Below are 26,913 nucleotides of genomic sequence, written 5' to 3'. Positions count from 1 at the left end.
CAAGAAGTTCACTTCTCCTCATAATCCCTTCTTTACTGGATTGTCAGGAGTCTCCTTATTGATAGCTTTTTTTTTTTTTTTTTTTGGATTTTTTCGAGACAGGGTTTCTCCGTCTCGAAGAAACGAGAACGGTCCTGGAACTAGCTGTTGTAGACCAGGCTGGCCTCGAACTCATAGAGATCCGCCTGCCTCTGCCTCCCGAGTGCTGGGATTAAAAACGTGCGCCACCACCGCCCGGCTAGCTTTTTTTAAGCCATACAATTTTCAGTAACTGAATGGGAGTGGGCTAGCTAAGCTTTCCTATTTTCATAGCCTGCTATGTCCTCTCTCCCTTCAGAACACATTACCAGCAGAGCACACACAAATCTGTCTGGTGTCTAGACTCTGAGAAGCACCACTGACTCTGTAATAAAAGATTTGTTTACTTCTATGTATATGTGTTGGTTGGTTTTATGCCAATTTAACACAAGCAAGAGTTATAGGAAAGCAGAGAACTTCAGTTGAGAAAATGCCTCTATAAGATCTGGCTGTAAGGCATTTTCATAATTAGTGGTGGCCAGCCTATTGTGGATGGTGAAATTCCTAGGCTGGTGGTACTGGGTTCTATAAAAAAAAAAAAGTAGGCTGAACAAGCCAGTAAGCAGCACCTTTCCATGGCCTCTGCATTAACTCCAGTCTCTAGATTCCTTCCCTGCTTCAGTTCCTATTCTGACTTCTTCAAATGATGAACAGTGTTGTGGAAGCATAAGCCAATAAACCCTGTCCTCCCAAGTTACTTCTGTCGTGGTGTTTCATCACAACAATAGTTAGCCTAAGACAGTAAGAATATTTGCCTGCATGTATATATGTATACCATGTATGTGCCCCAGTACCCACAAAGGTCAGAAGAGAGCATCAGAAATAAAAAAAACAAAAACAAAAACAAACAAACAAAAAACTGGTGATTTGGACTTTGTAAGCCACCATGTGGGTGCTGGGAACTAAACCTGGGTCCTCTGTAGGACCAGTGAATTCTCTTAAGATGGGAGCTATCTCTAGTCCCTTATTGACTTCAAAAGCATTATTAGGTAGTCTTCGCACTTCCCTACTTTCCAGAGTTTCTTTAGCTTGCTAACTAGAATGAACTGATGTTAGGATTAGAAAAGTGCAGAGGTAAAGACACACACACACACAAAGATGAACTCAAATGCACAGAAGCAGCAAGTGCTGCCAGTTTGCCACTGTGTAGTTGAGGGAGGTAGAGGAAGGTGTACTAGAACTGGGTTGTCTTTGTTTTTGTTGTGCTGGGGGTCAAACGCAGGGCTCATACATGCAACGTAAGAGGTTTGTCGGTGAGCTACATCCTTAGACCAATGGACCTGTTCGAATTATTTCGAAAGCAAAGTCCCCAAAGAAATGGACTTAAACCAAGAGGATAAAACACTTAAGCAAACAAAAATATTTCTGAGTTCTCAAATGAGTGTGCTAGACAGATCAAATCAATGTCTAGCATTTGGCCTTAGTACACTGGTATCTTTCTTTTTGAGACAGGGTTACTCTGTAGCTTTGGAGCCTGTCCTGGAACTAGTGTTTGTAGACCAGGCTGGCCTCGAACTCACAGTGATCCACCTGCCTCTGAATCCCGAATGCTGGGGTGATTAAAGGCGTGTGCCACCACTGCCTGGCATGCACTGGTATCTTTGGGGACTGGCATACATCACTCAATTTTTAAGAGCAACTAAAGTATGCTGTACAAAAACACCATCTGTGGCTAAGTGGGGAACAGAGCCAGGAGAAGACTAATTCGCAAGGAATCAAGCAGATTCTGTCTAGTCAAACCTAGTCCCAACCCATTCTTAAAAATAGGACCTCAAATAATACTGGAACAACCAGACCTATCTATCCTCATAATCTTTCCAGCAATCCTATAGTATTTACATTTAAATACAAGTTCTACTCTCCACAACTTAGGACAAGGACAGGACAGAAAGACTATAAATATCTCTCTTCTCCAAGGAAAGAAGACCTCTGAAAGGCTGAAGCCTGCAGAAGCAATCAAGGTATGAAACTCAGGAAATTTTAGTCAGTCTTTCAAAGAACGCAAACGACTCCACCTTTCCCAGGGAAACAAAAAAATGTAAAAGTATAGAAGAAAGAGATAAAACACAGAGAGGTTCAAATGATACCCTCCCCAGCCCTACCCCGCCCCAGCTACTCCACAGAGCACAATGGGGTCAGTGAGGAGCTTGTCGGTTCTCACAGTAAACAGCCAGTGAGGCTGGTGCTTTTTATCGATGCGAAAAGAACTCAGACACTTCCTGCTATTTAAACAAGGTCCATTTTTCTTTCAAAGAACAGGAAAAGCCACAAGAGATTCCCACAGCGCCAGCAATAAGCCTTCTACTCCTATACTGGGAACTAAAGCGCCAGAATGAAGGAGAAAGAAATATGGTATATCTTGCTTCTTCCCTACCTGTGTGTCTGTGGTGTCCATTCTGTCCTGCTTTACTCCTCAATTTCCCCTTAACTTTCCATATACAATATGCAATACAGATTTCACACACAGTCAAAGCACTCTAAAGAGCTATCAATAGGATAACACAAAGAAACAAAAAGCATCTCTACACAGGAATCTAGCTGTCACTTACGGCAGATGCAGTCTTAGTATGCTTCCGTTAAATTTCAACAAGAATACAATCAAGATGTCAAAGAATCTGTACAATCAAGCTAACATGGTAGCTCTGAGCTACACTCTGCAGCAGGTGGAAAGTGCATCAGTCTGTGGACTCTGTGTGCAACTTCCTCAAGTGCAGCCTCACTAAAGCAAAGATGAAAACCTAGTTTCCTTTCAACCCTGGACCTTGACACCAGGGGGTCTGGGAATCTGCTAGTGTTTTGGCACAAAACATACTGTTTTTCCTCTTGTTATCATTTAGATCTCTATGCCTTGTGCAGGACACTGTTTGTGCTACTTAAACTAGGCTCTCTGGGAGTGACGACATTCTCATTCATTCCACTGGCAATGGCACAAGACAACTGCACTCACTCGATCTGAGGCCTTCCCTAAACTGTGTGTGTGTGTGTGTGTGTGTGTGTACACGTGCGCCATTGAGGAGGGGGACTCTGAGGTGGGTGGAGCCCAGGCCTTGGTGCTAGATAAGCACTCTACCCATGAGCATCCTAACCTCCACCCCTTAAAAAAAAGTGGTATTACTTCATTATCAAAGGAGAGCACTCAAGAACAAATCTAGAAACATTTCTCTTCCCAGCTTTCAACCCAAGACACAAGTTACTTGTATTTTACCTATAAATGACAGGTGGAAGGAGAGAGAGAGAGAAACCTCACATACTCTGAATACCAAACACCGGAAATTATCACATGGGCCTTTTCCTCCATTCTTCTCTTGCCATAGCTGGGAACATGCCCCAAGGGAGCAGAAAACTTACCTGGAATTCTGATGAAAGACCAGCCATTCTGGGGCCTAATGCTCCACAGCCCTCCAGCTGGCTCTGGGAAAAACTGCGACCTGCGATTTAGCCAATCTGTAGCAAGCTCAGGAGCCCCATTCAACAAACACTGCTTGGCAGCAAGACTCCCTCCTTCCTTCAGAACTCGTCTCTCATACTCTGCACTTCTGTCATTACAGTAAGAATCCAACGGCACTGCGGTGACCTGCAGGGCAAAATTCACAGATGATCAAATACTTCTGCATTTTTTCATACACATCAAGTCTTGAGGGAACTTCAACCTTCCTTCCTTCCTTTCTTTCCTTTTCTTTGCTTCTGAGACAGGATCTCATGTAGCCCAGGACAGCCTCCAAATTGTCAAGAAGTCAAGGATGACCTTAAACAACTGATCCCATTACCTTCACTACCTAGTGTGGAACAGGCAAATTTCAGGCTTGTGAATACTAAGCAAGCACTCTACCAATACTGAGCTCTACTGAGCTTCATCCCTAGGCCCAGAACTCTGAAATCAGAGCAATGAGGATAATCTCAGGCTGCTAGCTTTAAATTTCCTCAACTAATAAAATAAGATGATGCCAAGGATTGACTCAGAGCATTTCTCTGGATAAAATGGTAATCTTAATAACACAAGTCTATAATCACAAGATACAAAAAGAAACTGGAGCGTGCAGATAGATTAGGATGCTAATGTGACAGCACTCTAGTCTCAATATACTTTTACTGCTCACACTCACTAATAGATGTTGTCCTTGACAACACAATGCTGATGCCAGGAAGGAAGTCGGAGATGGACAGACATCATCAAAGAATTACAGTATTGGTCTGACATACCTGATGCTATCTTTGTTTTTTGAGACAGGGTCTCAGTATGTAGCCGGGGCTGTCCTGAAACTCACAGAGATCTACCTGCCTCTGCCTCCAGAGTGCTGGGATTAAAGGCATGTGCCACCACTACCTGGCTATATCTGAAGCTATCTGGTAACGTTTTCATGGCAAAACTTTATCAATACTTCTCATGGGCAACTCCCTAATGGAAAAGAAGGGAAGTCTTCTTTCAAGCCACGCTGGAGAAGGACTATGGAACACAAAGGATAGAGAGAAGCAATCACCATCAAGGAGCGGATGCATTTCCTGGCTAAGACAGAGACTGCACAAAACTCTTACGTCATCATATAGTACAACCTAATGAAACTAAAATGAGACCTTCCCAATGGAGAAAGGGCACTGTGCCAACTTAGAAACACAGGTTCATCCTTTTTCACAGAAAGACTGCTGAACATAGCCTCTTGTTAAAAAGGAAAGGCTGAAGTGATCACCAAGTCCAAGATGATGAAAATGGTAAAAGCCCATTCACTATAAGCAGTAAATTACACAGACAGAGCTTAAAGTAGACAGAGATGGGGAGAAAGTTGGTATAAAGAGTAAAGAGTGTCTAAAGAGCCAAGCTGTGGGAGAGATCAGAACACAGAGCATTTACTGTACCTAGTTAGGCAGTTCTATTATTTCCTGGAAAACAAGTACTTAGGAAATGTGTTTTGCTACTGACTGCTTATTTTCATGTGAATCACCCTTTGGAGCTGCGATACTCAAGTCTGGATATACTGAAGAACCTTGACAGGAGCAGATGACAGATGCATATCTAGAGGAGGGAGAACCTATTTTGATCTTGGTTAAACAAACACCCCAGCCTATGAAGCCAAGTCTAGACAATGCTGCTAGCTGAACATGGGGTTGCAGGTGCTCCTGCTAAGAGCCACTGAGTAACCAGGTCAGTCTCATTTATCAATAGCCAGAAAATAAATAGCACTAGCTGAAGATGGAGAGGAACTGAATTTGTTAGGGAGCAGTGCCACCCACAGTTCAGTTGCAAAATTACCTAAGGCCACCGCAAAGGGCCCAGAGCTCTCAAACTTGCTCATGGTTAAACCAGTTTATGCAGACAAGTACTAGAAAATCTTACTACTTTTGCTTCCTCCAGAATATTTTTTGTTGTTATTTTCCTTCTCGCTCACTTTATTTTTCCATGAATACTTATAAAGATGGAAATACAAAGCAGGTTTACAAAAACTGTATCTCTCTCTAAAATGGCTTATCTACTCAGCAATCCAGCAGACTTTCAGCCAGAGCAGGCATCTCCCATGTACGATGTGAGTCATATTACCTCAAAATTTCTAACAGCTATACTTCTATAAAATTATTAAAGCAGCTGGGTGGTGGCGCACGCCTTTACTCCCAGAACTTGGGAGGCAGAGGCAGACGGATCTCAGTGAGTTCAAGGCCAGCCTGGGCTATAGAGCAGTTATAGGGCAGTGGGGACTGTTACACACTGAGAAACCCTGTCTCGAAACATCCTCCCCCCCCCCGCCAAAAAAAGTTATTAAAGCAGTGGCTTCAACCTTAAGGGAAGATTCTACATATGCTCAAACAGCATGCAGTCCTAAACGTGTAAAGCACTAAACACTCAATTTTCCCTCCAGATCACATCACCATCCTTGAATGGGGACTGAGCCTATAGAATTGCTCATGTAAGGGCTCTTTCACTGAGTTACATCCTGAGACTTGTTTTCTGGTGAGGTGGTTCTCTCATGTAGTCTAGCTATCCTGGAACTCATAATCCTCCTGCCTTAGCTTCCTGAGTTCTGGAATTACAGGCTTGAGCCACCATACCAGATAGAGGAGACTAATTTTGAATATTCTACACTTAGAGACAAATCCTCTAATTTCCCCTTATTTTCTAGTACAAAACAGAACTCAGACTGGAATCAAGACCTCAAGACAGAAAGTCAGAAACTAGGGCTGGAGAGATGGCTCAGAGGTTAAGAGCATTGCCTGCTCTTCCAAAGGTCCTGAGTTCAATTCCCAGCAACCACATGGTGGCTCATAACCATCTGTAATGGGGTCTGGTGCTCTCTTCTGGCCAGCAGGCATATACACAGACAGAATATTGTATACATAATAAATAAATAAATATTTAAAAAAAAAAAAAAAGAAAGTCAGAAACTAGATGCTTAGAATGAAGAACAATGAAAGATCAGTGACAGAGGCAGAATGTTCTCCTGCTAAGGACTCATACCTAGGCATTCTTTTAAAAACCAGAATGTTTTCAGTTATAAACTTTCAATGTTGTCAACATCCTTCCAAGTCCAATGATGAATAGGAGGTACAATTCTTAAATACTTTTTTCCCAACACGTATGCATATGCACAATGTGTGTGCCTAATATCCATGGAGGTCTAGAGGGTGTCAGAATCCTTGGAACTACAGTGATCAGTTAAGAGTCACCATGTGTGCAGGGAACTGAACCCAGACATGATTTTTTTTTTTTTTTTTTTTTTTAGTTTTTCAAGATATACATGGAATTAGAGAATACCATAGTCTGTGAGTAGTATACTTCTGAGGTACAAAAGAGCAAAAGAGTTCACTTCTACTGAGAATAAATCCTGTTTATAAATTAGCTCCATTCTACACAGCTTGTACACATTCTACAAAACCTGATGGTGTAGAAATAGCAGCAATGAGGCATGACATACCATTCTTCCCTCCCTACAATGGAAATGCATCCTGCGTCTAGTCCAAGCATATTCAACCTGTGCTTGCAGCCAGGAGCATTCACGGATAGCTAGAAATAAAACCCAACTCTTTTGTACATGACAGCATCATATCACAATGTCAAAAGGTATATCCCTCGCAAGTCCCACATGCTAATCCCATGCTTTGCTTCATTAACACCCTAAATTACTGTAGTTTGAGGAGCTGCTTTGTCAAGCACTTAGGGCGTCCTTCCTGACATGTGTGTTCCTGCTCTGGCTATGGGAGCGTGACTGCTCCAAACATTTCTGGGTTTTGGTATGATGAATGCCCAGGATCTTCTTTATTTAACCTTGTAGAACTATTTCTCAGCTACTGACAAACAGCTCCTTCCTTAGTGGCTGTTACTCCAGCACAGCAGGGAAATGACTTCTAGAAGAGGTAGGTTAGTCAAGGCTCCAAGGAAATCAATTTCTCTTTCCTCATCAAATGTTTAAGATCAGTAGAATGGAAGGCATCTTATGAAATATCACTTTATCAGTCCCAAGACTGATATGAAAGGCGAAGCTAATTATATGTGTATAAATTATTCAGATACGGCTAGAAGCCTCATGCCCTCAAAATCATGGTCTAATTACTATTTTCAGGTTCAGTACATGCTATATGAGAAAGCTCTGCAAACATGAGGAAAGAGACTACGTAGCAAAAGAGGGTGGTCAGTTTTCTATATTCCCTGATAACCCCACAGATTTGTATCTATTACAATTTCCTTCAAGCAACATTTCAATATTCTTTAGAGGAAGAGCGCCATTAGATAAACGTGGCAGTTCAGACTTCGGCTAGCCCAGTAAAAACACTATTTTCTCTCCTCCTTTCCTTGTGAGACAAGGATTGACTTGAACTCACAACTCTCTTGCCTTAACCAACCAAATGTTAGAATGATAGGGATAGAAGCCACTAAGCTTCAGGCCAGGATTGTTTTTTATATTTTTGTTGGTTTAAATTTCTAATTTTGGGAAGACCTTTTAAATAAAGTTAGTCATAAAGATTTAGGGAGTCTTGAGAGCTAACAAATATTTCTTAAGTGCATAAAGACAATTTTACATACATAATGATTTAGTGGCTTCTATTGGCTCTGACACACTAGGAATAGTTTTGGCATTCCTCTCCCAGAAACCTAAGCTTCCTCTCTTAGGATCTTGGTACAGAGATCAGGTTAAAAGAGAATGAAACCAACCATGCAACAGTGAAGCCTGCAGGCTGTTCCCACAGTACCCAGCTTTAGATACTTCTATATAAAATACATTTCCCTCAACAACTTAGGTTCTAAGACTGCTCTGGAGTAACAGGTAATACAGATTCCAAATACTTCTTCCATAAATTATACAGCAAACAGGGTTGAGAATAGATGGGAATTAAGGTCACACAGCGCAGGACCAGACAGAAATCTAGGTGGGCAGCAGCCCATGGGACTCAGGACTTTGTCAGATTCTCTTTTGGTACATTTAATAAAGTATGCAAACAGATAAAAAGAGTGGTAGACAAATGCTTCCAGCAAAGACATAAAGTTTCTTTTTTGGAAGAACTGTGAAAATAGAACATTTGGGATGAGTGGAGGAACAAGATAAAAGGGAAAGAGCTCCTTAGCTCAGTAATCCCAGGAGCAAAAGAAAACAGCATGCTGGGCAAACAGAAAGGTGTTCTCTTCTCTAAACACTTAAGTCTGGTCACATCGCTATTCTGCCTTTCTCCCTTCACATACTTCTTCACGGAATAGGGAGAAATGTTGTCCAGCCACGATCAATGGGGAAAAGAAAGGAAATGGAAGAGGGAGGCAGGAGTGCCCAATCTAGAGAACCAAAGGAAGCCTCTCAGAGCTGTTGGTCAGCAATCCTGAGAGTACTGTTTGAATAAACAGGGCATGGGAAGATAAAGAGATATGCTCAAAACCGAAACAACAGAAATACCACACCCCTACCATGGCCCCTGGGAAAGAAAAGCTTAACTCCTGAACGGTGGTAGACACCCAGAGCCACTGTGCAGATGGAGCACACCTGGGAGCCACAGTCCCAGCAAGGCCGCTAAGGAAGTGAGAAAACACCTGACTGGGGAACTGAGCTAAGGTCAGCTGAATTCTTCTACTGAGCACCATCCTATGACAACCTTAAAACAAACTCAAAGCAGGTGACAAACGCTTCCTTTTCTCCTGGCCCTGCTTTTGGATGCTGATCTTTCTGACAGATGGTTTGTTCTATTACAGTTTATAGCCTCTGACTTAAAAGTAGCAACCACCACCCAACACACCGTAACTCTAAATTCTATACATTTCAAGGACAGAATCATGGATGCTCTCCTGTTTTTAAATTTTCTTTTGAAATAGGTCTACTATGTAATTCAGTTTTGCCTTGAACCCATAACTGTGTCCCATGTCCCCATGCCCCCCGCCACTCCCACCCCGCAATATCCTGGGATCACAAGTAGATAGCCATGCCAGCCAGCTCCTTTCTTTTAACAAACCAGGACTGGTAAGTTTTTCAAATACCGAACAACTACCCCAAGTACTAGTTCTTTTTTTTTAAACAGCATTATCTGTTTTATTTCTCCCCTCCTGAGGGACTTACTCGTGGACTGGCCACACATAGAAAAGATGGCAGCTCAGCGAGCAGGCAGCAACGGAGTGAGGAGGTAGCTGATGGACGCTGATGGACGACCTGGTCGGAGTAGCCACTCACTGCTTTACAGTGGCTGCTGAAAACAAGAGACTTAAAACAAAACAAAGAAAAATGTTAATGAAGCAAAGCAGAAAACATGTCACATGCTGAATATTCAAATTAATAAACTTTTTTCTGGGCCAATACTATTAATTCTAAATAAACATTAACCAGAACCAAATATGTAATGTATGGTTGAGGCCCATGTTAATTTCAAACTGTGGTTTTCTTAGTATACAAAACCAAGTGACATTTCTAATTCCACTTCCACAAGAGACATTTGTGCTAGGTGGATAGTTGGTTTTTATGACCATGGATGCAAACTCAAACCACAATGATTAAAGCTAGTTTCTTCTAAATTTCCCCTTAAGACACTGTAGAAACAGGTGCTAACGGTGTTGCGTAGATCAAGCAAAGCTGGTTCTTTCTGAGGCAGTGTCATACTATTCTTGGCTACATAATTCTAGGCTAACCTGAACTACATTTCAAAATAATGTAAATTCTTCACTTACAGTATCAGGGACTAAAGCACAAAGTTTGAGTGCTTGCCTACCACAAATAAGGTCCTGGGTTCCATTCCAAAGAAAAATTATTATATTTCTATATTATATCAAAAAACTGGCTGGGCAATAGTGGTGCATGCCTTTAATTCTAGAACTCGGGAGGCAGAGGCAGGCAGATCTCTGTGTCCTCTGTGTGAGGACAGCCTGGTACACAAAGTGAATTGTAGGACAGCCAGAGCTGTAACACAGAGAAACTTTGTCTTGAAAAACCAAGTAAGAAAAAGAAAGAAAAAAAAGTATTTTATGAGGTTGTCTTCATTCCTTGGTTTGTGGACTTTCCCTGCCATATTCTTCCAGTTAAGGGCTTTGGTTAAGATAAAACCTACTCAGGTTTTCCCCTGGATTAAGGGGGAAAGTATTTTAAATTCAGGTGTGAAAGTACATACAAAAATTAGAAGCAACAGTCATTAACTATTCTCAAACCTATACATTTTAAGATAAGGAAGGAAGTGAAGGCATTGGAAGGTGATATTAAAAAAACATATCTTAACAAGCTTTCCAGTCTAGCTAAGCCTTTAGTTCCCAGTGCTCCCATGGATATTGTAATATGGGATATTCTGAAATAGGAGGCCTCAGTGCCACTATAGCCTCCACACCAAAACACGGTTCATTCAGGAGTATGACAGCACACAAGTCAGTCATTTTATCACTGGTGTTCATTCCTGATCATGTCATTTACTTGTTTTACTACATTTCCTGTAGATAAGCTGGTTATCTTAATGATCTGGATGAAGATACAATACAAGACAATTTATACCCTGATTTAAGGTGACAAAAATAAAACCCAAGAATACAACAGTAACAATACTTCAGGACTTCTTTGCTCAGTAACATATGCGATCAGTCTCATTCACTTATGTGGGACTATTTACTACAGAACAAGTTCCAGGACAGCCAGGGCTACACAGAGGAATCCTGAAAGGAAAAAGAACAAACAACGCCCACCCCCAAAACAAAAATAAAGATGCTATCAGTGCCTTTCTGGAAAGTCTATCTAGTAGTAATTCTATTCCTGGATACAAATTCCCAAATGAGAACATATTGCCACATATATATTTTATTGGAAGTTCTTAAGTCAAAATAATTTATATTTATATTTATTTTTAAAAACTCATTAGTTTTTTACATACTCAGTACTTTGCTTTACAGAAACCCTGACACTCCTCAAATACTTTACTCATTACTTACGCTTTAATTAATGCAAGGGACGCAGAGAAGGAGGGTAGAATCAGTGTAGAATGAACAACTGCAGTGATATTTCATTTGTATTTTAAAATAAAGCTTGCCTGAAGTTCAGAGAGCAAAACAGCTGCACTGAACAGCCTCACAGACAGGCAGTGGTGACACACTGTAGCCACACTAATTTGCCATAGAAACTGGGCAGTAATGGTGCACGCCAGCACTAGAGAGGAATATAAAACGGGAGGAGACAGGTCTCAGCTCAGTCTCATTCTGAGATTCCTGGAGGCAGGGTCGCCATTTCAGACTGAGGTAGAGATAAGAGCCAACAGCTGGCTGTTTTGCTTTTCTGACCTTCAAGTTGAACTCTAATTTCTGTCTCTGGGCCTTTATTAATCATGTCACAAACAGCTAGCAACATCACTTCTTCAGTCTATTTGGCCATAATTCTATTTAAAGAAAAAAGTAGTATTACCAATGGGACAGTGTTACTTAATTTTAACAGGTTCCAGTTTTTGCTATTCTGTTGGTCCGTGTTCATGCTCTTGAATGCCTCATCACCCTGCAGCATGAACAGATCTTGCTGCCGGAACCACAGTATGTATAGAGTAATAAAGCAAAGCTTTTCTATATATTCTCTTGGCATCATGCAAGCGTCAAGTGAAGATAGGTAGACCATCAAGAGTCAAGCTGTACACTTTCTCCACAGTACAGAAACCACACCTTCTCACAGATGTACAAGTATCCAGTTAACAAAGGCCACACCTTGTTCTCCATGGTTTGCTTAAAAAGGTGTACTATTTGTAAATCACCTGCTGGAATAATGAATTCTATTTTCACAAATGTCTTTAGTGAGTAAAACAATCATAGCTTTCTTCAAGGAATACTGACAGCTGCCATGACCTCACGAAGTGACAGAGACACAAATACCATAGCTGAAAAGTGACATTCAGAAGACTTTTTGAAAACCTGCTTGAAGAATTCTTCAACAGCAGTCAGTTAAAGTTCCTTAGGCATTTAAAAGTCAAGATTATCTAAACAACACAAGTCACTCTTTTCCAAACTTTTTTTTTTTCTTCTTCTGGGGTAGAGGGTGGTTGAGTAACCCTAGCTGTCCTGGAACTCAATTTTCGGACCAGGCAGAACTGAAACTCAGATCCGCTTGCCTCTTCCTCCTGAGTACTAGGATTAAAAAGGAGTGTGGCCACCACTACATGGCTCAAAATAGTCATTTTTATGCTAAGATCATTTTACATATTTTCTTATTACCTATTCTTTTCTTTTTTGAAGATAGGGTCTCATAATGTAGTCCTGGCTAGTATGGAACTCAATTCTGTAGGGGAAGCTAGCCTCAAACTCACAGAGATCTTCTTGCCTCTGTCTTTAAAGTACTATGATTAAAGGAGTGAACCACCATGCCCAGCTCCATTCTGTGAATTTTAAATTGAAAATTCTAAAACTGCCCCAACTTCTATGAGTCACTCATCTTACAAGAATTGAGTATGTAAAGCTCTTAAAAGGGCTAGAGAGGGTGGCTGGAGAGATGGCTCAGGTTAAGAGCACTGGCTGCTCTTCTTGAGGTATTGAGTTCGGTTCCCAGCAACTACATGGTGGCTCACAACTATCCACAATGAAATCTGGTGCTCTCTTCTGGCACGCAGGCAGAACAGTGTATACGTAATAAATAAATAGATAAACATTTAAAAATTGATTAAATTAGGACTAGAAAGACCACTCAGCAGGTAAAGGCACTTGCTGGGAAAGCAAAGTTAGATCCCCAAAACAAACAATGTTGGAAAAACCAATGATACTTTGACATCCACATGTGTAACATGGCATATCCTGTCTGCCTACACACACACACACACACACTGTAAAAGACAACACATTAAAAAAATACAATTTTTCCTGGGCATGGAGGCACATGGATTTTTGTTTTGTTTTTGTTTTTGTTTTTTTGTTTTTTGAGACAGGGTTTCTCTGTGGTTTTGGAGCCTGTCCTGGAACTAGCTCTTGTAGACCAGGCTGGTCTCGAACTTACAGAGATCCGCCTGCCTCTGCCTCCCGAGTGCTGGGATTGAAGGTGTGCGCCACCACCACCCGGTGGCACATGGCTTTAGATACAGCACTTGGGAGGCAGAAAAAAGCAGATTCTTGAGTTCCAGGACAGTCAAGGCTATACAGAGAGAGTTTCAAACAAAAACAAAACAAACTTTGAACATATACTATGGCTAAGTAGATTACTATGATATCTGTTCACAAGGACAATATTAACAAAAATTAATAATGATTATTGCTTTCTGAAAGTCATCATTTCTGACAAGGTCTTCAACTGGATACAGCTTTAAAAAAGGTTTTACCTCAAAACATATTTCTATAGCTCTAAGTTTAATCTTTAAGCAAACGACTTTTTTTGTTTGTTTTTTTTTTTTTGGTTTTTCGAGACAGGGTTTCTCTGTGGCTTTGGAGCCTGTCCTGGAACTAGCTCTTGTAGACCAGGCTGGTCTCGAACTCACAGAGATCCGCCTGCCTCTGCCTCCCGAGTGCTGGGATTAAAGGCGTGCGCCACCATCGCCCGGCACAAACGATTTTTTTTTAAGACCCCAATGTACAAGATTTATACTCTCCAGTACACATCACTACCTAATAAACAGATTTGGGGAAGTACTCTCAGAACGCACAGTTGATAGTTGAAGCCAACCTTTTTGTTTTTCCATTTTCTCCAATAGGTATGACTAAATATGGACAGTGGGAAGTTTCTTCCTCTGCTTCTCCCCACCAAGTCTAACAGGAAAACTCATTTTTACCTACACTGAATATGTATCTGAATTCTGACTTACCGAGGCCAAGAAAGTACTATTCTATTATTTTTTATCTACCTACCTACCTACCTATCTGCATGTTTGGTGTATATGTGTGTGTGTCTGTCTACTTACCTATCTATCTTTTGGTATATATGTGTGAGTGTGTATATGCCAGAGCCTGACACTCCACAACTGGTCCTCCATTTTGTTTTTTGCAATTAAATGTTATTTTTCTGTGTGAGTATGGGACAACTAGCTGGACTTAGTTCTTCCCTTCCATCATGTGTATCCTGCGAATTACACTCAGGTTCTTTGGATTAAACTCAGGTTCCCAGTGGTTGGTGGCAAGTACCTTTTCTACTGGGCCAACAGCTGGCCCTGTGTTACCACATCTCCACTGAATCTGAATCTGCCTCACAAATATATCTGAAGAAAACGGAAAAAAACGGAGCAAGTGGAGTGGGAGAAGACGACAAAAAGGAAATAAAGGCAAACTATATATAAAGGTATAATGCGCTTGTACATGAAAATTTTGCTATATATGTATATATTTATCAGACACTTTTATAACATTTTTTTCTTTGTTGAAAAAGGGTCTTAAGTTGCACAGGCTGACCTCATTTACTATGTAGCAAAGGACAAACTTAAACTCCTGTCTCTATTTGCATGCAAAGTATTGGGATTATTGACATGTGCCATCATGAACAGCTAGCACATTCTTGTCAGTCATAACCAAATTTTAAAACCCTCAGATAGCCGGGCAGTGGTGGCGCACGCCTTTAATCCCAGCACTCGGGAGGCAGAGACAGGCGGATTTTTGTGAGTTCGAGGCCAGCCTGGTCTACAAGAGCTAGTTCCAGGACAGGCTCCGTAGTTACAGAGAAACCCTGTCTCGAAAAAACCAAAATAAATAAATAAATAAATAAATAAACCCTCAGATAGGGGGCTGGAGAGATGGCTCAGTGGTTAAGAGCATTGCCTGCTCTTCCAAAGGTCCTGAGTTCAATTCCCAGCAACCACATGGTGGCTCACAACCATCTGTAAAGAGGTCTGACGCCATCTTCTGGCCTTCAGGCATACAGACAGAATATTGTATACATAATAAAAATAAATAAATATTTAAAAAAAAAACCCTCAGATAGAATGTGCTTCATACATTTTTATTAACCATTATACCTGGAACACAAACAAGTAATTCCTACGTAAAAACAAAACTGGGCAAATGGTATGCTCTCAGCTATTGTGGGCCATGATGCAATTACAGCTAACTGCAATTGATAATTCAGATGTCAGCCCACCAGAGAATTCTCAGATGGAGGAACCCTGACAGGCAGGGTCTGTGGGTCATTGACTATGCAAACTTTTTCTTTCATCTGTAATTTCACTTGAGCAATAACAGCTATGATATCTCATCATTACCATGCCATTTCCATGTGATGTGTATATGTAATCTAATGAATTCACCTCAATCTTATGGGCATATATCTGTGGAATATCAGGAAGATGACTTTCATTTGATACATAGAAAATATACTAGGACATATTTCATACTAGATGTATCTGTCCCACAATGACTGCAGACACTTAAAGGCCTGCTTTGTTCCTTTGACTCAGACTAACTGCACACAATGAGCTCGCTTCCACCTCAGAGCAAGTCTCACACTACACTAAAGGCTTTTTGTAAATAGACCGTAAGTTTAAAACTATAGCTATACACAGAGTTACAGATGCCCAGTTGCAACACAAAGCACCCAAAAAAGAAGGGATGCCAATTCTTCTTTCTTGTCAGTCTGCCAACAGACCTATGTCTCAAAGTCTGTCACTGGGCAGTATGCGTCTCGCCTCCCTCACCCCCTAGTCTGGTCAGTCTTACTCCTGTAACCTTGGAACCTTGTGTTACCATGGCAATGGCTCAGCTCCCTATCGCTTACCCTAGGAATATGCTTTTGAATAAAGAGGTAACTCTTGGAATTTTTTTTTATCGTTACAAGGCTCCTGTAAGAAAAAAGTTTTGAGGCCAGAAAGAAGAAGCCAGGAGAAATTAAAAATTAGGACAGGAGAATTGGAATAAAAGCAAAACAATAGAGAGACTGATTCGAAAAAGCATGGAATGGGAGAGTTCATTCGTTCCCCTCAAATACCCTAGGGAAAAAATCCCTTTCACTTGCTGTAGTATCCAATCTGAACACTGAAGAGGGTCTTGCGGCTGAACCCAAAAGTTCTCATTAGTACGCCACTAAAACAGTGACAGGCCTGTTTTTACTTTTTATTTGGAGCCTGGGTCTCACACTAAGTTGTCCACGCTGGCTTTGAACGTATAATCCTTTTGTCTCAGCCTCCCACACTGCACAGACGTACATGTAGGCAAAATTCCCATACACATAAAATAAAGCATAAAGGAAAAATTAAAAGAGAGCAAGCCAAACAGCTCTTCACCACAACAAAGTTATATATGAAACATTTACACATGAAAAATAAACACACAATATAAGTGTAACTCAATACATTTTACAAATCCCTCAATACACTGGGGTTCTTGTTTGTTTGCTTTTTGTTTTCAGAGACAAGGTTGTCCTGGAACTCCTCCTGTAGAGATCTGCCAGCCTTTGCCTCTACAGCCACCACTGCCTGGGTAAACATTAGGGTTCTTGAGGACACCATTTAACATTAATTTTACTAATGCAAAGAGAAGGAAGCTAAAGGTACTAAATAGACAACTTATGCAGATAAAGGTAAGATAAGCTTACCTTTAACAAAGGGCAGCTGCAAAGGTTAGGGAAGGAAAGTGGAAAATTGACTCCAAGAAGAAAATCCTTATTTCTCAGATATCTCTGATGGCTCTCCCTGTCTGGATCTCCCCAAGAACGCAGCTGATGGAGCCTGTAGGAGGCTTTCAGAGACAGGAAAAGAGCTAACCACCTGAAACAAACCACAGAGATGTGCTTACTCAATACTCCTATGAAATTTGGTAGTGCACAATGAGGACCTATCTCATTATCACACACCGTTTGTAAATCTTGAGCATTTGGAAGCAATTCTTTCTTACCTTCAGATAAAGCCATTGCATACTTTTGTTCTATAGATTCCTTGACCTGATTTGTTTTTTTAAAGTAAAATGCTCTACATAGCTACAATAAAAAGCAAATAAATACGAAAAATACTCAGAAACATTTATCTCTACTTCAAAAACTCTTACCATAAAAAAATCATCTTATCAGGAAGATAGTCATTTCTAATTACTCTATTACATTAAAAACAACATAAAAGGGGCTAGAGAGATGGCTCAGCAGTTAGAAGCACTGGCTGCTGTTCCAGGACCTGGATTCAGTTCCTAGCAACCACATGGCAGTTCACACCTGTCTGTAACTTCAGACCCACGCTCACACAGGCATACATGCAGGCAAAACACCAATGAACATAAAATAAATAAATACAATAAAAAAATAATATAAATCAGTAAAAACTATTTTGCAAAGAATAAAAACACAAAGCTAAATTTCCCAGAGTGCTTAAGGTAATAGTAAGCATAACTATATAAACACACACACACATATGAAAGAAAAAGAAAACAGAAAAAATTGTTAATATTTCTTGCTAGAAGATGGGAGAAGGTTTCATATAGCACAGGCTGCTTCCAACACCTGATCCCCCTGCTTCAGCCAGCCATGTGCTGGGATTACAGGCATGTACTATCACCATTTATAGCTCATAAAAAAATTATTGATAGGGGAAAAAAATAGAGGCTCAAGGTGTAATATTAAATATTTAATGTCACAGTATTGCACTTTTGTCCCTGCCTATTCCCAGTTACTCTTCTATCAAACAGTAAACAAACGTCTCACCTGGCCAAAAGTCCCTGAAGCATGAGGTTTGCCATTTCTGCTGGCGAGACATCAATAAATCGAAGGAAAGAAAAACAGCTTCCTTCATTAATACCTGGAAAATCAAAGAACAATGCTAAGCCCGCTAGCAAACCAAAAGACAATATTCAACTTAGCCTGCTGACCTGTTTAATTCCTAAAACCACATTGTAAAGATTTTGATCTAGCCAGGGTGTCATTATTTGTATACTACAGGCACAGACAGAAGCTGTACTGTGAAGTGCAGCACATACGAGACAGAGTGAAGATCAGCCAACTTTGGGGGTTTGGGCCTTTGGTTAATTTCTATGATTTGAACAAAAAGGAAAGGACAAAAGAGAAAGGTTCTGAAGTTTCATCTTAATATTTTGGACAATGCTCAAGGTCAAGTAGCTTAGGATAAGAAGGAAGAATGAAATTCTCATTAATAAAAGCATTAATGTCAAATTTCAAGCAGAAGAAACTCTTTAAGACAAGCTCTCATGTAGCCCAGAGTTGTTTCAAACTTGGTATATACTCAAGGATGACTTTGAACTTCTGATCTTTCTGACTCCTTCTCCTTAAAGAAGAGCTTATAGGTATGTGCCACCAGGCCTTGTTTATTAGGTGCTAGAGATTGAACCAAGGGCCTTGTGTATGTTAGGCAAGAACTCTACCATGCCCAGCCCAACTCTTTCTTTCTTTCTTTCTTTCTTTCTTTGGAAGAAGTTCTCATAGCAGGCCAGAAGAGCTTCAAATTCATGGATTTGGTCTCCTGAGTACTGAGATTATAGGGGTGAGCCGCTGGACCTGGCTTTAAGGATGAGAAATTCCTAAGAGATAGGTAGATATAAACTGTAGACAGAAAGTTGGGTGGTGGTAACGCATGCTTTAATCCCAGCACTTAGGAGGCAGAGGCAGGTGGATCTCTATGAGTTCAAGGCCAGCCTGGCATACAAGAACTAGTTCCAAGACTCAGAGAAACCCTGTCTAGAAAAACAAACCAAGCAAGCAAACAAACAAAATGTAAACAGAAGTCACTATGAATATTTTGTATTGCTTCCTGTTCTGTCTACAAATGACAGAAACTAGGCCTGCATAATGATGCATGTCTCTGATCAACAACAACACACACAGAAGGCAGAGGCAGGCTGATTACTGAGATAAAGACTGTCTCTTCTATGTAGTGAGTTCCAGGACAGTCAGAGCTATGTAGAGAAAGTGTCTCGAAAAACCAATAAAATAAAATAAAAATTATAAAAATTATAAATGAAGACGACTAACTTGTAATTTTTTTTTGTCTTTCATTTGTTTGTGAAAGGTACGTAAATGTGTGTACACAAGGTCATGTGGGTGTGGGCAAACGCAGACATCTTCCTTGGTCCCTTTCTATTTACTGAGGCAAGGTCTCTGGCTGAACAAGGCACTCAATGATTCAATTAGTTGCTTTGGGGATCCTGTCTCTCCCTATGTATGCTAGAATTACAGCAGGGCTACCACACCTATCTAGCATTTATTTGGGTTCTAGGGATCTAAACTCTAGTCCTAACACTAGTGTGACAAAAGCTAATGTTCCATAGTATAAACTACCTTTCTGGCCACTAATTTACCAATTTATTAAGACATTAGAAAATAAAAGCCAAAACCACTACAGTCACAAGCAAAACAAAGAACATTCTGGCAAAACCCCAACTCTTCTTCCAATGATCAAAACTCCTACCTTTTCTGTGGAAGAGAGACTGCTGGATATAGTCTGGTGCAAATGGAGAAAGTAGAACCTTTAACCACCTGTAAAACAAGTAATTAAAATCGCACACCTTTAATCCCAGCACTCGGGAGGCAGAGGCAGGTGGATCTCTGTGAGTTCGAGACCAGCCTGGTCTACAAGAGCTAGTTCCAGGACAGGAACCAAAACCACAGAGAAACTCTGTCTCAAAAAACCAAATAAATAAATAAATAAATAAATAAATAAATAAATAAATAAATAAATAAATAAATAAATAAATCTGAAGGGAAGTACAAACACTGAGAAGTTAACTAAACTGGAAGCTCCAAATTAGGGAAAATCAAAATTTAGGCCTATTTCTACATGTAAGAAGTTTCTTATCATGTGACTATGCAACTCGTGACACAAATGTCAGAAAACACAAAACGGTTACACTGATGTAAATCTCTCCTCGTTTCACGGACTCTCAATTCTAGCCTAAACAAAAAGTACAACTCTGGTCCTTTCCTCTTGCTCAAATCTGTTAAAAAAAAAAAAAAAGGCTTCAATTTTAGTTTAATTAGGTCACGTTGGTAAATATTTTTATAACAAAGCTTTAACAATGTCCATAGCTCTCAACTGCTGGCACACAGATATCCATTTAAGAGCACAATAAACAGTCTGGAATTCAGAATTATCCTAACTTAGAGGTAGAAAATGGACCACACACCAATTTTCTGAATGAACTGATCTCTAGCATATTAGTTTAATGACTAATTCAACTTTACCAAATTTATTACTGTAGACTCTTATCAAGAGAATAAATTTAATTAAAAACCAATAAACTCAGTTCTGCATTAAGTGTGACTTCAAGTCATTTTAACATAACTTAAGTACATTTAAGTAAATTTACTGTTGATTTTTGGTGCAAATACACATCTGAACACAGGTATGCATTCCTGATTAGAAAGTTAATAGAAACAGCTAAGGCATTTAGGCATCTAATGGAAGACTTTGTAGCACTCGAACTCCCACCTTAAGTGCCCTCAATAACTGTTCACCATTTGTTAAATATCTCTTTACTGGAAACTCACATATTCAACACTAAATTTATCTACTCCACTAAGGATATAGCTCTAGAGTAGATCATCCACTTAGTAAGCAGAGGCCTTGGAGTCAATCCCCAGCACTACTAAACAATACATGTGGCCATTGAGCCAAATTATAAAAGCACTCAGCATCAATAGAAATCAATATTTGCTCACCTATCTCGTGAATGGTTGAAGACCCTGATCTGTCCATGACGATAGATAAATTTTGAAATTTCATATGGCTTTAGGGAAATATGAAATGGAGACCAAGTTTCTTGCCGTTCAAATAACTCTGGGTGATTACACACCTAAGATGGAGGGAAATGGTAGGACAACACTGTCATTTGCAGACATCACTGCTGATTGCTGAACTTCATGGATATTGCCGTCCCATTTTCAGCTCGAGGCCTATCTGGCATCAAGCCTAGGACCCTCTCCATTGAAGTATGTTAAGAAAAAACAAAGCAAATGACCTAAGCCTTACCTTCCTGAACTGCATGACTAGATTCATGAGGCTGCTGGTGGTGTTCTGTGCTTGCTGAGTAGAGCCCATAGAAGACTGCAGCAAATCTTCAATGGAAATTTTATTCTTTAGTGCCTGATATAAGAGCTTTTGTCGGCTAGTCAACTGGCAGTACATCAGAATTTCAATCTAAAGAAAAAAAATCAACAAAAACATTCATATTTGTAACTATCAGGTGAAAAGAATCAGTATAACCTTAAATGTTTCCATGCCCCAACTCTCCTGTCACACACAGTAGATGCCCTCTCTGAATCCTTTTCCACTTCTAACAGCACCACTTACCACCTTGCACTGTACTCTACGAAAACGTACTTCCAGATACCCTACATCCATATCCATACTTTCAAGTACCGATTGTCAAAAGACTACTCAGTCTACACCAAACACATATATGGTATATCAAGGGGAATGTGATCTCTTCTTCGAATCACTAAATTGGCTAACAGTTATTATTATTCATGCAGTTGCCTAAAGATAATAATACCCGACTTAAAAAGACCAACTCTACAAAGGCTTGGTGGTGCACGATTTAAGCCTCAGTCTGGTGTACAGTGAGACCTTGTCTCAAAGGAAAATAAAATCACTGAGAGATCTATTTATTTAATGAGCACTGGTGTTTTCTCTGTCTATAATCTGTGAGATGTCAGATTCCCTGGAACTGGAGTTAGACGGTTGTGAGCTGCCATGTGAGTGCCGGGAATTGAACCGAGGTCCTCTGCAAGAGTAGCCAGTGCTCTTAACCACTGAGCCATCACAGCCTGCATGAAACTATTTTTAAATAAAATAATTGTGATACTTGTTTTAACATATACCAAAGGTTAGGAATGACCATGAGCTGATCACTACTGATGCTGTACCATGGGCACAAGTGGATCATGACATTATTCTATTTTTGTAATGTTTCAAACACTCCATTGATAAAAGTGTAGCCAGACATGATGGTTAACACATATAATCTCTACAGGAAACCAAAAGGGTATGGCAGAAGTTCAGAGTTTGAAGTACTACATGAGTTCCAGGCCAGCCTAGCTTACAGTGTAAGAACCTGTATAAAAACAAAACAAAACAAACCCAATTTGGGGGCGGGTGTTAACAAAAGGAAAAGAGTGTTACTTGCCTTGCTTACGTCCTCTATATCATTCAAATTCAAAGATCTCAATCAAACTGATTATCTTTCAACTAAATATATATACCAAGGAAATTTCCTGCCAAGAACCCTAAATTGGTACCTGAAGTTCAAACTCATTAAAAACAAGATTTTATTTCTTACCTTGTCAGACAATTCATTTTCTACATCTTTTTTGATTCTTCTCAGCATAAATGGTTTCAAGATCATGTGTAAGCGAGAGAGTTGATCTGAAACAGGAAGTCCACAAATAAAGCATTGTACACTGATTTAAGACAGTCAAAATAAACATCATGTTCCACCCACCAAACCCTCCAAAATGCCATTGGGCTCAATGATTTTTTGAAAGAACAAAACTTCCAAAGTAGAAAAACAAGCACATTGTAGAGACTCTATTTCCATTAGAAACACCTTTCAGAGTATATCTGGAAAACTGTGTCAATAACAATATCTTCACATGAGCTAATGAAAGTCAGAGGGACTCCCAGTGTGCACTAGTTGTTTTTTGTCAACTTGACACAACAAAAAGAGGCTGTCAACTGAGGAATTCTTTCCCATCAAACATGACTGTGGGCAAGTCGGGGGGGGGGGGGCATTTTCCTTTCTTTTTGAGTGTGTGTTTGAGCTTTTTATTCTTCCAAGACTGGGTCTCATTATGTAGCCCTGGCTGTCCTGGAACTGGTACTATAGACCAGGCCGGCCCCAGGAGGATCCAGCCAACTGTGGGCATGCCATCCCTGGGCAGACGGTCCTGGGTAATACACAAAAGCAGGCTGAACAATGCATGGAAGCAATCCAGAAAGCAGTTTTCTTCCACAGTCTCTGCTTCAGTTCCTGCTTCAAGCTTCCTGCTTCTGCTGCTGTTCTATGATAGTCTAAGACTGGGATGTGTAACCCAAATAAAACTTTCCTCCCCAAACTACAACAGAAAACAAACTAGGACCTAGTGTTTCCCCAAAATTATCTTTAAAGAAATGAAAAAAAAAAATTAACAACTCTTTAAAAATCACTTAAAGAATTTATTTTATTGTATGCAAGTCTAATCACCATGTGCATACACAGTGCTTAATGTGGTTAGGAGAGTGTGTCACATCCCAAGTGGGTGGAATTGCATATAGCTGGAAGCTGCCGTGTATGTAGGTTATGGAAATTAAACCTGGATCCTGGAAAAGCAGTCAGTGCTCTTCAACACTGAGCCATCTCTCTAGACCCTATTGAATTTTTCTTACAATTAATAGATGTCAAGTTACATCTTCATAATAAGCAACTTGGCATTTTTTAATATTAGGTAAATAGTAAAAAACTATTGACAAACAAGGATAAAATGTTTGCAATAGAAGTAAATCCTGGGGCTCATAAAATGGCTCAGTGGGTGAAGATGATTGCCAAGCAAACCTGATGACCTGAGTTTGAACCTCAGAACCCATACAAAGGTAAAACAAAGAAGAGAACCACTCTACAGTCACCTCTGACCTCCACGAACTCACTGTGGCATGTACCCTCCCACCTACTAATAAGTAAAATTAAAAGACAGAATAAATTCTAAGTACATAGTCGCCCATGCTAATAGACTAAAACAAAGTTCAGAGCCAGGTGTGGTGGCTCATACCTGTAATCCCAGAATCATAAAACTGAAACAGGAAATGTCTAAGCCGGGCGATGGTGGCGCACACCTTTAATCCCAGCACTCGGGAGGCAGAGGCAGGCGGATCTCTGTGAGTTCGAGGCCAGCCTGGTCTACAAGAGCTAGTTCCAGGACAGGCTCCAAAGCCACAGAGAAACCCTGTCTCGAAAAACCAAAACAAAAAACAAAACAAAACAAAACAAAAAAACAAAAACAGGAAATATCTAAGTTTGAGGCCAGACTACATAACAAATTCCAGACCAGTCTAGGCTGTAGCGTGAAACTTGGGTTAGTCTTAAAACTCCTCACAAAAAAGAGAAAAGGCATAACAGTACTTACTCTCATCAATAGCAGATTTGTTTTCAGCATGACTTTCAATGTCCTTGGAAAACCATTCATTAAATTCTTCATGTGAATCAAATAATGTTGGCATAATGAAATGTAGCAGAGCCCAGAGCTTGAAACAAAGAAAAAAATATTAAAAGATACTGTGTCATAAAATGACACTATGTGACGCTATATTAAGTTTGGAGAGCAAAGAAACAAACGAATGCATGTGCGTGAGGCAGAGAAATAAATGACTCTAAATGCTTGCTCAATGATCCCATTCAATTACAATTAGGTGTTGCAACAAAACGTTATGATTTTTTAAAACAATATTCTGTCTGTGTGTATGCCTGCAGGCCAGAAGAGGGCACCAAACCCCATTAAAGATGGTTGTGAGCTACTATGTGGTTGCTGGGAATTGAACTCAGGACCTTTGGAAGAGCAGGCAATGTTCTTAACCTCTGAGCCATCTCTCCAGCCCCCACGTTATGATTATTTTCAGTTAATCGAAAAGGTTCATAATACAAACACTGCTTAGTTTTTGTAGTGATATAGATAAGTTTTTTGTTTGCTTGTTTGTTTATTTTGTTTTTCACGACAGGGTTTCTCAGTAGCTTTGGATCCTGTCCTGGAACTAGCTCTTTTAGACCAGGCTGGTCTCAAACCCACAGAGATCCACCTGCCTCTGCCTCCCGAGTGCTGGGATTAAAGGCGTGCGCCACCACCGCCCGGCCATAGATGAGTTTTTAGGATGATTCCACAACTGACAGTTTTGAATACATTGTATTCACTGCAAATAACCCTAGAGAAGGAGCCAGACAATTACAGCCTGTGAGGTTAACTGGTTGACTATGTATTTTCATGAAAAAAAATTTAAGGGAACATAGCCACAGTCATTCATTTCTACCCTATTTATGACTGCTTCCATTTTGCATAGGTTAAAAAAAAAGCAGTTGTTAAGAGTGAATACTGCCTACAAAATGTATAACTATGATGAATTCTAAAGGAAGAACCAAGCCCTTCAGTGTTAGAGATTATTAGCTTCTAATTCTAGAGTAAAAACTTACCTGTATAAGATGGGCAATATTTAGTAAGGAAACAAAAAGGGACACTGTAATCAATAAATAGTAAGAAAGGAAGAATGGTGCCTACAGAACAGTTAGGAAGATACAATCGAGTCTTGTATGATGGTGAAGATAATTTGTAAAAAACGGTAGAAGTTCAATATGGGTACAGATGTATTTAGAAGACATAAACCGTGACGCTGACTAGTGCCTACCTCTGCCATGGTATTCTGAATGGGGGTTCCAGTTAACAAAAGCCGATTCCGACACTGGAACTGTAAGAGAATCTTCCAACGAACACTGTTCAAGAAAATGAGTTACAAACTCCAAGTTGGCAATAAGTCTTTCTGTAATTATCCTAAAATCCAATAGTTCTAAAAAATGATTTCCAAACAGTACTTAACAATAATATACTATATCATGCACACAACAAAAATATATCTTAACAAAGATGAAGATAAAAATCCTAGTAGAACTGAGACTCACAATACCAATGGTATTAAGGCTTAGAAAAAAAAATCCCAGCCGGGCAGTGGTGTCATAGGCCTTTAATCCCAGCACTTGGGAGGCAGAGACAGGAAGATCTCTGTAAGTTTGAGACCAGTCTGGTCTACAGAGCGAGTTTCAGGACAGTCAGAACTGTTACACAGAGAAACCCAGTCTCAAAAAACAAACAAAAGGTAAAGTGGGTGACCTTTCTATCTTTATTGTTTCCTGTTCTTCTTGAGTATAAAAACAAAAACAAACAACAACAACAAAAAATACCTAAGGTATCTACTTAGAAACCACTTATCTGAAACATAGGGTGTCAAAAGTATTAGTCTGCGCCTTTCCAGTTCAGCTGGCAGAGCAATGGAAGAAGGGCTAGATATAACTCAAGTCTTTACTCCTCTTGGCCACAGGCAGGACCTCCTTCAGAGACTATATAAACAAATGCCCTCCACAGGCTGGAACTTACCACTTGTCTGTTACTTGGACCTCTAAGAGAAAGTTCTATAGGTGCACCAACTCCAATGCTAAATGGCACCAAGTAAAATTATATAGTCAAGCACTGCTCTATTTCAGTTTGGGAATCACTTTACCTATGAAACTTTAATAAGAAAAGCTCTTTGAAGTCTAATGACCACGCAAGGATGGGGAAAGTGATTTAAAAAAAAAAAGAGAGAGAGAGAGAGAGAGAATCTCCCATTCCCCTGGAGTAATATTCTGCTTGCAACTTGAAATTCTCATATAAAATAATCCCTCAGAGAAAAGGCCAAGATCCCTTCTCCTACAGAATTTTCCTTAGCAACAAAAGTCACAACTAACTGAGAAGATTAAGGTTGAAAAAATCTACATAATCTAAGCATAATATCTGAGTCTCAGGGAAAAATATATAAATA

General features: G+C 40.0%; 1 protein-coding gene across 3 annotated transcripts in view; it reads right to left on the bottom strand.

Annotated features, from left to right (window-relative positions):
• Window positions 1–26,913, bottom strand: part of Ino80 (INO80 complex ATPase subunit) — a 110,384-nt gene that overhangs the window by 40,719 nt on the left and 42,752 nt on the right. For all 3 annotated transcript variants that reach the window (XM_057780892.1, XM_057780893.1, XM_057780891.1), the window contains exons 17-26: window positions 25,747–25,831; window positions 24,480–24,597; window positions 22,661–22,746; window positions 21,352–21,519; window positions 21,042–21,175; window positions 19,792–19,859; window positions 18,075–18,168; window positions 16,980–17,151; window positions 9,597–9,737; window positions 3,427–3,652 (exon numbers count right to left, since the gene is read on the bottom strand). In XM_057780892.1, the coding sequence (XP_057636875.1) occupies window positions 3,427–3,652; window positions 9,597–9,737; window positions 16,980–17,151; window positions 18,075–18,168; window positions 19,792–19,859; window positions 21,042–21,175; window positions 21,352–21,519; window positions 22,661–22,746; window positions 24,480–24,597; window positions 25,747–25,831 (1,292 nt within the window). The remainder of the gene's footprint in view (window positions 1–3,426; window positions 3,653–9,596; window positions 9,738–16,979; window positions 17,152–18,074; window positions 18,169–19,791; window positions 19,860–21,041; window positions 21,176–21,351; window positions 21,520–22,660; window positions 22,747–24,479; window positions 24,598–25,746; window positions 25,832–26,913) is intronic.

Source organism: Chionomys nivalis, chromosome 9, assembly GCF_950005125.1.
Source record: "Chionomys nivalis chromosome 9, mChiNiv1.1, whole genome shotgun sequence".
Classification (NCBI taxonomy): domain Eukaryota; kingdom Metazoa; phylum Chordata; class Mammalia; order Rodentia; family Cricetidae; genus Chionomys; species Chionomys nivalis.
This window is presented reverse-complemented; position numbering and strand designations above follow the sequence as displayed.